This window comes from Heterodontus francisci, chromosome 1 (genome assembly GCF_036365525.1).
Source record: "Heterodontus francisci isolate sHetFra1 chromosome 1, sHetFra1.hap1, whole genome shotgun sequence".
In the NCBI taxonomy this organism is placed as follows: Eukaryota; Metazoa; Chordata; class Chondrichthyes; order Heterodontiformes; family Heterodontidae; genus Heterodontus; species Heterodontus francisci.
This window is the reverse complement of record NC_090371.1, coordinates 92075722-92089470: the sequence shown is the minus strand read 5'-3', so window position 1 is coordinate 92089470 and position 13749 is coordinate 92075722. Positions and strand designations below refer to the sequence as shown.

General features: G+C 47.7%; 1 protein-coding gene across 1 annotated transcript; it reads right to left on the bottom strand.

Annotated features, from left to right (window-relative positions):
* Positions 1-525: 525 nt before the first annotated feature.
* LOC137354965 (uncharacterized) lies at positions 526-11073 on the bottom strand. The gene is made up of 4 exons (XM_068020357.1): positions 11066-11073; positions 8462-8606; positions 2126-2245; positions 526-1982 (listed from the first exon to the last, which is right to left on the bottom strand). Exons 1-4 carry the CDS (start codon positions 11071-11073, stop codon positions 1287-1289), a joined length of 969 nt encoding a protein of 322 aa, XP_067876458.1. The 3' UTR covers positions 526-1286.
* Between the last annotated feature and the right edge of the window lie 2676 nt (positions 11074-13749).

Below are 13749 nucleotides of genomic sequence, written 5' to 3'. Positions count from 1 at the left end.
TTTGCGCACGTTTCCCCGAGAGCTGTCATGACTCCTACCTTTTGAGCAACTCCCAGCTGCCAGCAGTTTTCAAGGAACCAGCTGAAGTGGATGGATGGATTCTAGGTGACAAGGGTTACCCCTTTGTACATGGTTGATGACACCAGTATGTCATCCCTAAAGCGCTGCTGAAGGGAGATACAATGCTGCTCACGTATCCACCAGAGCCATCATTGAACACACCATTGGCATGCTGAAAATGGGATTCGATTGCCTTGATCGGTCTGGAGGGGTCTTCAGTACATGCTACAGAGGATGATATGAATAATTGTTGTCTGCTGTGCCTTGCACAACCTTGCAATTAGATGCAGCTACATTCTGCAGGCAGGGGAACAAGAGGAACACCAGTCCTCCCCAGATGAGGATGATGATCAAGAGGGTGAGGAGGAAGAGGACAATGACAATGATGCTGTTATCGATATGAGGGCCATGAAGAGACATTGCAAGGTACATTAGGGAAAACCTCATTTATGCACGCTTCAGCCAACAATAAGTCACATCATCAAGGAACGTTGGGAGGAGAAACATAACAATTCCCCACAGAAATTCCCATGAGGTCTTATACATCTCTGCAATCTTAATGAAACATTGCTGCACTTTCATGTGATTGGCATTTGAAATCATCCATGGGCTACGATGAGTGCGACTACACACCACTGCAAGCAGCATTAAGTTATGACCGTAGAAAGCAAAAGTAAGGCATGACAGTATTGGAAAAAGTTAATAATCATCAATAGGAAAACAGCCATCATTGAAGAATGAAAGCTCAAATTCCAATGAGATATGGACGCTGGACATTTCTTGAGCTGCTTTGCAAGCATCGTTGCATTCCTGCCATAGGCCTCCAAAAAACTTCTTTGCATCCTTCTGTAACCAAGCAAAACAATACCGAGAGTGGATCCAATTTTGCAAGAAATAAAAATGTATTAAATCTTTTCAATTGTCACAATTTGTACAGAACCCGTGCCACGTTCGTAATCAAAACTCTTTGAATTTCCTTTTTCTCCCACTATATCTAGGTACTACCCCGACATTAGCAGCTGAGGTGGAGGCAGTCTACTCAGTGTGCTGCCCCGTTGCTGTGGATGACCATGGCAGGCGTCTTCTGGAGGATCTAGGCCTTGATGGCTCCATCCTAATGGGAGTTTGCAGCAATGGTTGGAGTATCTCCCGTCTGCTCGCCTGCTGGAGGTAAGGTGGTCAATGTCGGGGGGGTGTGGGGGTGGGGGAGGACGAGATGACGCCGCTTACCCTGGGGGTGTCCTGAGAGGAAGGCCCTGGGGCAGCTGGCACACATCTCTCCTCCATTTGTGTGCACATAGCAACTGCCTGTCTTCCTGAGGGGAAGGAGAAACTGGAGGGCAGTCCAGGTTCCTTGTCCCCCTCTTGCTTAGACTCTGCTGCATGGAGCCCACAGCAACAGCAATGGAGAGCAAGTCAGATCGCATATAGCTCGAGTGCTCAACCAGACAACCCACGGAGCTCACCAGAGTCTTGATTGAGGAAGCCATATGCTCAAATGCCTGGGACATGGCAGATGTCATGGCTTGCGTGGACTCCTCCATGATACGCGCAAAGCCATATATGACCTCAGGCATCTCCAACATATTTTCCACATGGCCTTGCTGTACATTCAGCAGACTTCTCATAGCAACAAACAGAGGATCAACATGAGTGTGGAACTGAGCAGGGGCCTGGTCCCCAGCAGTCCTCCGATTGTCAGCTCCCTCAGCTGCTGGGACATGTCTGTGTCGTGCACACCAGCTTGTGACCCAGATTCTAATCTTAAACCCCCCCATAGACTGTGTGGATGTATCGACACTGGCGGAGGTGGAAGAAGAGACAGGTGACGGTGCGCCCTCTGTGGCATTGGCTTCTTCTTCCTTCCCAGAGGAGGATTCCACATTTCCTGGTGTTCTGCTACTCAAGTGCGGGCACCTGCACTGGAGACACAAACAGAGGCACTTTAAGCATGTGTTTAACATGAGTTCACACAATTTCCTTCAGTTTCCACTTAAAGCTGCAAAAGCAAAGGTGACACTTCATCCTTACACCTTGTGGATCCTGCCTCGCCATTTCCACTCACCCTGCCTCCCTCCTCTCTCATGATCGTAGAGGCCTCCTCCTCAGCCATGGTCAGCAGCCTTATGTTAGGGACCCCTTTTCCCGTCTTAGCCTGCTCACGCTGGTTGTGGCTTCGTTTATCCTGCAGCAGACAGTGCAGATTTAATGACATTGCAAATGATGCATCACAACCATTGCATACATGCATCAACATCACACATTTTGCCTTTGCTTTCACACGACACATCCAATCACATAAACAATGCCAATCTTCATCGTGGCACAACATCATTTATTGAATGGCACAAAGGCTGCTCATGCATTCCACTGCATTCCTTGTGTACCCTCTGGCTTAAAGGCACGGAGCCATGGAACAAAACAATACAGCAGCTTCGCCAGAACCAATTACCCTTGCTGATCTGAACAAGTCATTGATGCGCTTGCAGCAGTGCACCCATGTTCTACTAGTGACCCATGGTTCGAGACCTCCTCAGCTACCTCTGTCCAGGCCACCTTGGTGAGGCAGGAGGGTCTTCACACTCCATCTGCAGGGAAGTTGTTGACCCTTTTTCTCTGTAGGGTATCAACTGATGTGACAGACAAAGATACACTAAAACCAAAGTCTGGCATAACTTCACTTTATTAGTACTAAAATCACTTAAAGCATACAAATGCTTACAACAGTTTTATTTAGACACCAAATAAGTACAAGTCTCACTTTTTGTACAAGATACTACCCGTCAACACAGAGGTGATCAGTCTCTTGTCACGGTTGATCACTGAGCCTCCAGACTCAGGGTCCTGCCTTTAAGAGTTGTTCCTGGGTTCTCGTCGAGAATACCCTCACGTGTTAACCCTTATATGTTCTTTGAAGGAGGTGGCGAAAATGGCGGAGGATGATCCTTTGGATATGGAGGCTGGTGGGATGAAAAGTGAGGACAAGGGGAACCCTGTCACGGTTCTGGGAGGGAGGGGAAGGGGTGAGGGTAGAGGTGCGGGGAATGGGTCGGACACGGTTGAGGGCCCTGTCAACCACAGTGGGGGGAAATCCTCGGTTGAGGAAAAAGGAGCCTCCATATCCAAAGGATCATCCTCCGCCATTTTCGCCACCTCCAGTGTGATGCCACTACCAGTCGCATCTTCCCCTCCCTTCCCCTGTCAGCATTCCGAAGGGATCGTTCCCTCCGCGACACCCTGGTCCACTCCTCCATTACCCCCACCACCTCGTCCCCGTCCCAGGGCACCTTCCCTTGCAATCGCAGGAGGTGTAATACCTGCCCATTTACCTCCTCTCTCCTCACTATCCCAGGCCCCAAACACTCCTTTCAGGTGAAGCAGCGATTTACTTGTACTTCTTTCAATGTAGTATACTGTATTCGCTGCTCACAGTGTGGTCTCCTCTACATTGGGGAGACTAAGCGCAGACTGGGTGACCGCTTTGCGGAACATCTCCGCTCAGTCCGCAAGCAGGACCCTGAGCTTCCGGTTGCTTGCCATTTCAACACTCCCCCCTGCTCTCATGCTCACATCTCTGTCCTGGGATTGCTGCAGTGTTCCAGTGAACATCAACGCAAGCTCGAGGAACAGCATCTCATCTACCGATTAGGCACACCACAGCCTGCCGGACTGAACATTGAGTTCAATAATTTCAGAGCATGACAGCCCCCCACTTTACTTTCATTTTTAGTCATTTTTTGTTATTTTTTCTTCCTTTTTTTTGCATTCCTGTTTACATTTTTTACAATCTTTTTTTGCATTTATTTCATTTCATCTTAGTTTGTTCAGTTTGCTTACCCACTGTTTTTTTCAGGTTGTTTTTCTTCAGGTTTGCACTTGCTGATGTTCAATATTCAGTATATTCACACCTAATCTGCACTGATGCTTTGTCTTTCAACACACCATTAACATATTGTTTGCCTTTGCTCCGTGACCTTTTGGTCAGCTATGTGGCCTGGTCCAATCTGCACCTTCTCCTTTGTTATCTGTTGCCCAACCCCCACCTCACTTGTTTATAATCTGTGACTTTTCTAATATTTGTCAGTTCCGAAGAAGGGTCACTGACCCGAAACGTTAACTCTGCTTCTCTTTCCACAGATGCTGCCAGACCTGCTGAGTGAATCCAGCATTTCTTGATAAAATTCAACATTGGCTTAGCTGTAGGAGACAGAGAGTGATGACAGACGGCTGTTTTAGTGACTGGAAGCCAGTGGCGTACTGTGCTGGGTCTCCTATTGTTTGTCATTTATATAAACAACATAGATGACTATGTGGGGGGTAGGATCAGTAAGTTCGCGGATGACACAAAGATTGGCCGAGTGGTTAACAGTGAGTTTGAGTGTCTTGGGCCACAGGAAGATATAGACGGGATGGTCAAATGGGCAGAAAAGTGGCAGATGGAATTTAACCCTGAAAAGTGTGAGGTTTGGAAGGAGTAATGTGACACGGAGATATTCAATGAATGGCCTGACACAGGGAAGTTCCAAGGAACAAAGGGACCTTGGCGTGTTTGTCCATAGGTCTCTGAAGGCAGAAGGGCAGGTTAATAGGGTAGTGAAAAAGGCATATGGGACACTTGCCTTTATCAATTGAGGCATAGGTTCCAAAAGCAGGGAGGTCATGTTGGAGTTGTATAGAACTTTGGTAAGGCCACAGCTGGAGTACTGTGTGCAATTCTGGTTGCCGCATTATAGGAAGGATGTGATTGCACTGAAGGGGGTGCAGAGGCGATTCACCAGGATGGTGCCTGGGATGGAACACTTAAGCTATGAAGAGAGGTTGGATAGGCTTGGGTTGTTTTCGCTGGAGCAGAGAAGACTGAGGGGTGACCTGATCGAAGTGTACAAGATTATGAGGGGCATGGACAGGGTGGATAGGGAGCAGCTGTTCCCCTTAGTTGAAGGGTCAGTTACGAGGGGACACAAGTTTAAGGTGAGGGGCAGGAGGTTTAAGGGAGATTTGAGGAAGACCTTTTTTACCCAGAGGGTGGTGACAGTCTGGAATGCACTGCCTGGGAGGGTGGTAGAGGCGGGTTGCCTCACATCCTTTATAAAGTACCTGGATGAGCACTTGGCACGTCATAGCATTCAAGGCTATGGGCCAAGTACTGGCAAATGGGATTCGGTAGACAGGTCAGGTGTCTTTAATGCATCAGTGCAGACTCGATGGGCCGAACGGCCTCTTCTGCACTGTATTATTCTGTGATTCTATGTGATTCAGCAAGTTCTGCGCTTATATTTTGCTGCCTTAGAGCATGCTGGGTATAAAGCATTACTTGACCAACTTTTCAGGGCCTACAAAGTGAACCTCCCGCCTTTCCCAGATGGCCTGGAGGAGAACCTGCAGAGAGGCATCACTGAACAGTGGGGCCGGACTGTGTCTGCTGGCTGCCACTTTCTGTAGGGAAAATAAATGATATGATGCTGGTGGTAAATTTCACAAAATAAGGGAGGCAAAAACATTTAGATTTAAATAAAAGCTTCAATTTAAGTTAGTCTAAAGATACTTACATGGAAGGAAGGCTGCTGATCCTTGAGGCTGCAAGCATGGAATGTTTTATATCTGTGGCGATCATGGCAGCGATGGTGGGTTCTGCTAATAAAAGGCCACCCCTGCTGCATGATCCCACGTGTTCCCTGTGCCCGTCACTACATCGCTAATTTAAATACAAAATTGCACGGGAAACGGGATTTGCAGCAGAAGCCGAAGTTATGACAACTTCCGGACCCACCGTCGGGAACGCTGCAGCTCTCATAACATTCCACCTATTGATTCTTGGCTCTTAAAGAGAATCCACATTTCCAGCAGAATAATGTTTAGATTTAGCCTGAATTTAAAATCGCTTCACAATGCAGATGTTTAACTACCTGGCTGTTTCTGTAGAAAGAATGGGGTTGTGGTTACTGGTATCGCATTCAGAGGGTTCTTCAATGGCAGCCCAGGCACAAAAGGGCCATTGAGGTTGCCTCCTGTCTTCCTCCAATGCCTTCTCCTTTTCATGCTCCTGCTCCTCAGCTGCACATATTGTTAGTGACAAGGGCTGTCTCTTCATGATGGCCAGGTTGACCATGATGATAAATCTTGACACCCACTCTGACAAGTACTGCAGGACTTCTCCAGAATGATCCAGGCAGCGGAAAAAACTTGCATTTATATAGTGCCTTTCATGACCATCAGAAGTCTCAAAGTGCTTTACGGGAATTAAGTACTTTTTGAAGTATAGTCACTGTTGTAATGCAGGAAACATGGCAGCCAGTATGCACACAGCAAGCTCCCACAAACAGCAATGTGATAATGACCAGATAAATCTGTTTTTGTGCAGTAGATTGAGGGATAAATATTGGCCAGGACACTGGGGAGCACTCCCCTGCTTTTCTTTGAAATAGTGCCATGGCATCTTGTTGGCATCATGGAAGTGTTGCTTAAGCATGCCAGTGGTCTGCTCAATCACATTTCATGTGGCAGCATAGCTTTCATTCTATGCATGCTTCACACGTGTTCCTGAAAATTCAAGATGGCTCCTGGCCATTCGGCTTCCAAGGGATCTCCTCACTGTGCGTGTCTATCCGTGGCCATCTGCTGCTATCCGTTGCTCTTTCTCCCCCCCTAAATCCTCTCTTCTGCTGTTTAAATTCCCTTGATTCGAACAGTGGGAGCATTTTAGCCCAAGTTTCAACGGCTTCTGTCTGATGGTTCAAAACTCATCCCCCGACCTGACCTTATGAGCTCTGGTAAAGATCTGGATAAGACCTGGATGTGGATTTTCTCTCAAACTTGGCTTCAAATTCCTGGACTTCTCTCGTCATCAAGAAAGCACTTCTGTTCTGAACTAAACTGGTTATACTGTAAGACCCAATTTCTGTCTCTGATCTGCCCTTTTGCGATATTTAAACTATCTTTGATCAGCCTACTGTCCTTCTTTCACCTGTCACGCCAACTTGATTTGTTGAATGATAATTTTCTTTAATTCACTGACTGGAGATCTGAATTTATATTTTTTGAAGAAATTTAAGAGAGAACAGATGACATTGCTGGCCGCGTAGGATGGACACCTAGTTTGCAACACTGTATCCTACATTGCAAGGCCTGTGAGGTAGAGAGGAAATGTCTGCTTATTTATTTTATTTCATTTAGAGATACAGCAGCCCAGCAAGAACCAAGACACAGGACGTTTAAGGGAACTATTTGTTCTCTTTCTTTTAGAAAGAAGAAATGCTGCTAACTACTATGCTTGAATGACTGTGAGTTTTTTTTCCCCCTGCAGCAGCAATGAGAAGCTTTTGGACTCTGACACATGCAGACCCAAGCGGGTGTCCCCCAGTCTCTCTCTCTCCATTTCACCTTACAAGCTTCAAACTCTGCCTGTTGACTGACCAGCATTGCATATTCTGGCGACAATCAGAAACCCCGTTGGAGGAAATCATCCACATCGCTGTCTCCAAGAAACCCACCGAACCAGTCATCTACCTTTTCAAACTGAAAGCCTCAGGACAACCAAATTCTAGAAGCTAGAAGCCAGCCGAATCACCAAACGCCACAGACTGCATACCCTTTTTTATGGTTCTAACTCAACCAATTTGCCTTTCACCACTCTCCAACCTTTTTTTGTGTGTGCAAACCTCTAGTGTGTGTGTGAATCAAAGTTGGCGCATAATTTATTATTTTCATCAGTTCGATTTAGGTACAATAAAGTTAACCTCTTTCTTTGCTAAACTCAAGAAAATTTGTCCAACTGGTTCTTGTAATGACCATAGCAAGTAAGTGATCAAACATCTACTGAATTGGCCAGTACATCCACTTTAAGAAAGAATTAAACCTGTTGTGGTCAAACAAGGAGAGGGAAAAGAGGGAAGCCCTTCGACCCCTCCTCACTTGACTGTAACACACCACTGCTCTGACTGAGAGACCTCCTGCTGAGCCTGTGACTGGCCACTGGATATACAGGTTTTTCAGCTTCAGTCTGTTCCTGGCCAAAATATCACCCACCTGATGATAGCCAGGGCCTCGCTGAGAGCAAACGACTTGGGGTGGGGAAAACTTGGGAGAGGGCTGGGGCCAGGACTGGGGTCCTGTTAGAGGGTAAGGAAGTCTAGGGTGGAGGCTGGGGTGGGGGGAGGGTTCAATTGGGTAAATGTAGGAGGGAGGGTACTGCAGGGGGAGGGAAATGCAAGAGAACGTAACTAACCACTATCACCATGGACACATACTCACCTGCATATGACCATGCACGGACTGTGCTAATGTCTCACAGTCTTCACTTACCTGAAGTCCGGGGCAGTGGCAGTCAGTGGCGGACCTGGGAGGAACCGGGACTGGAGCGGAGCTGTATCAATAAAGAGCGGGGCTCGAGGCCCTCACTTACCTGAGGTCCGGGGCAGTGACAGTTAGCGGCAGGCTCTCTGGCTGTGTCGGCCCACACACTGTTTGATAAGTGGGAAAAAAAAACTAACTGTGACATCACTGAAATTCTGCGGGCTGATTGGGCAGTGGGTGACAGCTGTTGTTGCCTGTGGATAGCTTAGATAGAGCAGGGTAAAAAAAAAAGTTCTTTAAAATAAAGCCCTAGGATAGCTACCTGTAATTTATTAGTGATTACTAGCTGTAATAGGGCTGTTTGCACAGAGTGAGGCTGTGAGTTGAGTGTGGGGGATTTCCCTGGCTTGGGTGTGGGTGGGGGAGGTGGGTAGGTGCTCTTTGCTCTCTTCTTTCTGTCTTTTCAGCCTCAATGGTACAAGGGATAAATCTGATTGCAAATAACTGGTAAGTTATTACACTAGCTAAATTTCATTGTAAAGCTAAGTAATGGCAGGGCCAAGTGGAATGTGGTATGTGGGAAATTGTGGATGTACCATGTGACCTTGAGGAACACATCTGCAGGAAGTGTCTTCGGATGCAGAAGCTTGAGCTTCGTGTTTCGGAGTTCGAGCGCGGCTGGAGTCACTGTGGCACATCCGCGAGTTGGAGGGCTTCGTGGATAGCACGTTTCAGGAGATAGCCAACCCGGTGCCTAAGTCAGAGAGGGACTAGATAGCTGCCAGATGGAGAAGAAGGTCAGGGCAGGCAGCGCAGGAGTGCCCGGAGGGCATCCCACTTTCTAACCGGTATTCAGTTCTGAGTACCGATGGGAAGGAGGGTTCCTCTGTAAAGTGCAGTGAGAGTCGTGACTGGAACATCATGGGTGACTCATCTGTGCTGGGAGGGAGGATAAAGGACAAGAGAGCAATAGTGGTAGGGGATTCTATGGTTAGAGGAACAGATAGGCATTTTTGTGTTCACAGACATGATTCTAGGATGGTATGTTGCCTCCCTGGTGCAAGGGTCAAAGATATCACCGAGCAGCTACAGAGCATTCTGTAGGGCGAGGGTGCACAGCCGGAGGTCGTGGTTCACATTGGTATCAACGATATAGCAAGAAAGAGGGATAGGGTCCTGCAGGCTGAGTTTAGGGAGTTGGGAAAGAGATTAGCAAACGGGACAAGGGTAATAATCTCCAGATTACTCCCAAGACCATGTGCATAATGAGAGAGGAAGTTTTTGAGGGTCTGACATCCCTGAAAGTCGATAAATCACCAGGACCAGATGTTTTGCATCCCAGGCTGTTAAAGGAAGCCACGGAGGAAATAACGGATGCACTGAGGATCATCTTCAAATCCTCACTAGATACAGGCGAGGTACCAGATGATTGGGGGTCTGCAAACATTGTATTATTGTTTAAAAAGGGTGTGAAGGATAAGCCAGGTAATTATAGGCCAGACAGTCTAGCCCTGGTGGTGGGTAAGTTGTTAGAATCTATTCTGAGGGACAGGATAAACCGTCACTTAGTAAGGCATTGATTAATCAGGGTTAATCAGATAGATTTGTTAGGGGAAGGTCATGTCTTACTAACTTGATTGAGTTTTTTGAGGAAGTAACAAGGAGGATTGATGAGGGTAGTGCAGTGGATGTGGTTTACATGGATTTTAGGAAGGCATTTGACAAGGTCCCGCATGACAGACTGGTCAGTAAAATGAAAGCCCGTGGGATACAGGGGAAGGTGGCAGGTTGGATCCAGAATTGGTTCAGGGACAGGAAACAAAGGGTAGTAGTCGACAGATGTTTTTGTGAATGGAAAGTGGTTTCCAGTGGTGTTCTACAGGGCTCAGTGTTGGGTCCCTTGCTGTTTGTGGTATATATTAATGATTTGGACTTAAATGTGGGAGGCATGATTGGGAAATTTGCTGATGACACAAAAATTGGCCGTGTAGTTAATAGTGAGGAGGAAAGTTGTGGACTCCAGAAAGATATCAATGGTTTGGTTGAGTGTGCGGAAAAGTAACAAATGGAATTCAATCCTGAGAAGTGTGAGGTGGTGCATTTGGGGAGGGCAAACAAAGCGAGGGAAGATACAATAAACGGGAGGATACTGAGAGGGGTAGAAGAAGTGAGAGACCTTGGAGTGCATGTCCACTGGTCCCTGAAGGTGACGGGTAGATAGAGTGGTGAAGAAGGCACATGGAATGCTTTCCTTTATTGGCTGAGGTATAGAGTACAAAAGCAGGGATGTGATGCTGGAGCTGTGTAGAGCACTGGTTAGGCCACAGCAGAATATTGCGTGCAATTCTGGTCACCACATTACAGAATGTTGCTCTGGAGATAGTGCAAAGTAGATTTACAAGAATGTTGCCAGGGTTTGCGGGTTGCAGCTGTGAGGAAAGATTGGATAGGTTGGGGGTTGTTTTCCCTGGAATTGAGGAGGCTGAGGGGTGACTTGACTGATGTGTCTGAGGGGCCTAGATAGATTAGACAGGAAGGACCTGTTTCCCCTGTTGGAGAGGTCGGTTACCAGGGGACACAGATTTAAGGTGATTGGTAGAAGAATTAGAGGGGACATAAGGAGAAACGTTTTCACCCAGAGGGTGTTGGTGTCTGGAATTCACTGCCAGGATTGGTGGTAGAGGCAGAAACCCTCAGTTCCCTTAAAACGTACCTGGGCATGCCCTAGGTGCTGTAACTTGCGGGGCTATGGACCAGCTGCTCGAAGTTGGGATTAGTTTGGGTGGACAGCTTATTCGGCCGGTGCAGACGCGATGGGCTGAATGGCCTCCTTTTGTGCTGTATTTTGTTCTATGTTCTAGAACCTGGCCGCCAATCGTCTTGGAACCCTCTTGCCATTGGACCAAGGTCCCCTGTCGAGGCCATGTGGTGGCCAGCATGCAACGACCACCCCATGTTAAAAAAACAACACGCAGGGATCTTCCACTCACCAAATGAAGATTGGGAACCCCTAAAGTGACAGACCTGAGCGCCACATCGCCATCTTAGCGCAGGAATCTTGGTGCCTCGACACAAACCTTGCTGCTCTAAGTGAGACACGACATGCCGGAGTGGGCCAAATGAAGGAGCAAGACAGCGGATACACCTTTTTCTGGAAGGGTCTCCCGGAAGGAATGACACCTCCATAGGGTGGGATTCGCCATCAAAAACAAGTTTGTCTGGCACCTCAGTGACTCCCCCTGTGGGATAAGTGAGACCTTCATGCCTGCCCGGCTCACCCTAACAAGCAAAGGAATGTCACTGTCATCAGTACTTACGCTGCTACTCTTCAGGCAACAGATGAGGCCAAGGAGGGATTCTACACCGACCTTGAGCAATCCCTAGCCGAAGTCCCAGCAGGCGACAAACTGATCCTCCTTGGAGACTTCAACGTCAGAGTCGGGAAGGATGCGAATCTCTGGAAGGGGATGATTGACAAGGAAGGAGTTGGAAAAGCAAACTCCAACTGAATCGTCCTCCTCAAGATCTCATGGTAGCACTGGCAGTCCAAACACTGGCACCTACTCGACTACTTCATGCAAATAAAAGCAAAATACTGCAGATGCTGGAAATCAGAGATAAAAACAGAAAGTGCTGGAAATACTCAGCAGGTCTGGCAGCATCTGTGGAGAGAGAAACAGAGTTAATGTTCCAGGTCTGTGACCTTTCATCGGACTATGTCATTGCTCGAGCGAGGGACCACAGAGATGTCCACATCACTGGCGCCATGACAGGTACCGACGACTGCTGGATCAACCACCGCCTCATACAATCTACCATCTCCATCAGACTTGCCCCCAACCAATAGATTCAACAAAATCAAAGCCACAAGAAAATTAACATTGAAGACCTCAAAGATCCTGCCAATGTGGCTCTTCTCAGGCAATGCCTTACCACCAACCTCTCAAACTCCAACCAGCAGGAGGCGCTGTGAACCATTAGTGCCTGATCGACCCTAAAGACCAACATAACAAGCACCTGCAAAGAGGTCCTTGGCTTCTCCAACAGGAAACATTGTGACTGGTGTGACGAGAATCAAATAAGTAATACAGGAGTTAATTGAGCATAAGCGCAAAGCCTTCACAGACTGAAAACTTCACCACACATCCAAGGTAAAGCAACAATCCTACAGGCTCCTGAAGGCAGTGGTGCAGCATAAAACCTGGGACATAAAAAACAAATGGTGGGTAGAAAGAGCGCAAGAGATCCAGAAACTTGCAGACACCAATGACATGCACGGTTTCTTCAGGGGAACTATCAGTGCTTGCTGGAGGGAACATTTCAAAGAGCTCCTCAACCAAGACTCTGCCTTCGACTTGAATCTCCTCAACTCCATCCCTCAACACCCCGTCTGGCTCAGTCTCGCTGCTACCCCAGCCTGGATATTGCTGATTACCACCTGCCGCCCTCCCTCAGCTGATGACTCAGTACTCCTCCATGTTGAACACCACTTGGAGGAAGCACTGAGGGTGGCAAGGGCGCAGAATGTACTCTGCATGGGGGACTTCAATGTCCATCACCAAGAGTGGCTCGGTAGCACCACTACTGACTGAGCTGGCCAAGTTTTAAAGAACATAGCTGCAAGACTGGGTCTGTGGTAGGTGGTGAGGGAACCAACAAGAGGGAAAAACATACTTGACCTCGTCCTCACAAATCTACCTACTGCAGATGCATCTGTCCATGACAGTATTTGTAGGAGTGACCACCGCCCAGACCTTGTGGAGACGAAGTCCCACCTTCACATTGAGGATACCATCCATCGTGTTGTGTGGCACTATCACAGGGCTAAATGGGATAGATTTTGAACAGATCTAACAATGCAAAACTGGGCATCCATGAGGTGCTGTGGGCTATCAGCAGCAGCAGAATTGTACTCAACCACAATCTGTGACCTCATGGCCCGGCATGTCCCCCACTCTACCATTACCATCAAGCCAGGAGATCAAGCTTGGTTCAATAAAGAGTGCAGGAGGGCATGCCAGGAGCAGCACCAGGCATACCTCAAAATGAGGTGTCAACTTGGTGAAGCTACAACAGATGACTACTTGCATGCCAAACTGCATAAGCAGCATGCGATAGAGATATGCGATCCCATAACCAACAGATCAGATCTAAGCTCTGCAGTCCTGCCACATCCAGCAGTGAATGGTGGTGGACAATTAAACAACTAATTGGAGGAGGTGGCTCCACAAATATCCCCATCCTCAATGAGGGGGGAGCGCAGCACATCAGTGCAAAAGGTAAGGCAGAAGCATTTGCAACAATCTTCAGCCAGAAGTGCAGAGTTGATGATCCCTCTCGGCCTCCTCCTGAAGTCCCCAGCATCACAGATGCCAGACTTCAGTCAATTCAATTCAC

Bases quoted from the DNA above. Each gene is read 5' to 3' on its own strand.
- LOC137354965 (XM_068020357.1), bottom strand. The intron at 2,246-8,461 runs GTAAGTGAGGGC...TGTCTGCTGCAG, and splicing joins GTCACTGCCCCGGACCTCAG to GATAAACGAAGCCACAACCA. The intron at 1,983-2,125 runs GTGAGTGGAAAT...TTGTGTCTCCAG, and splicing joins TGAGAGAGGAGGGAGGCAGG to TGCAGGTGCCCGCACTTGAG.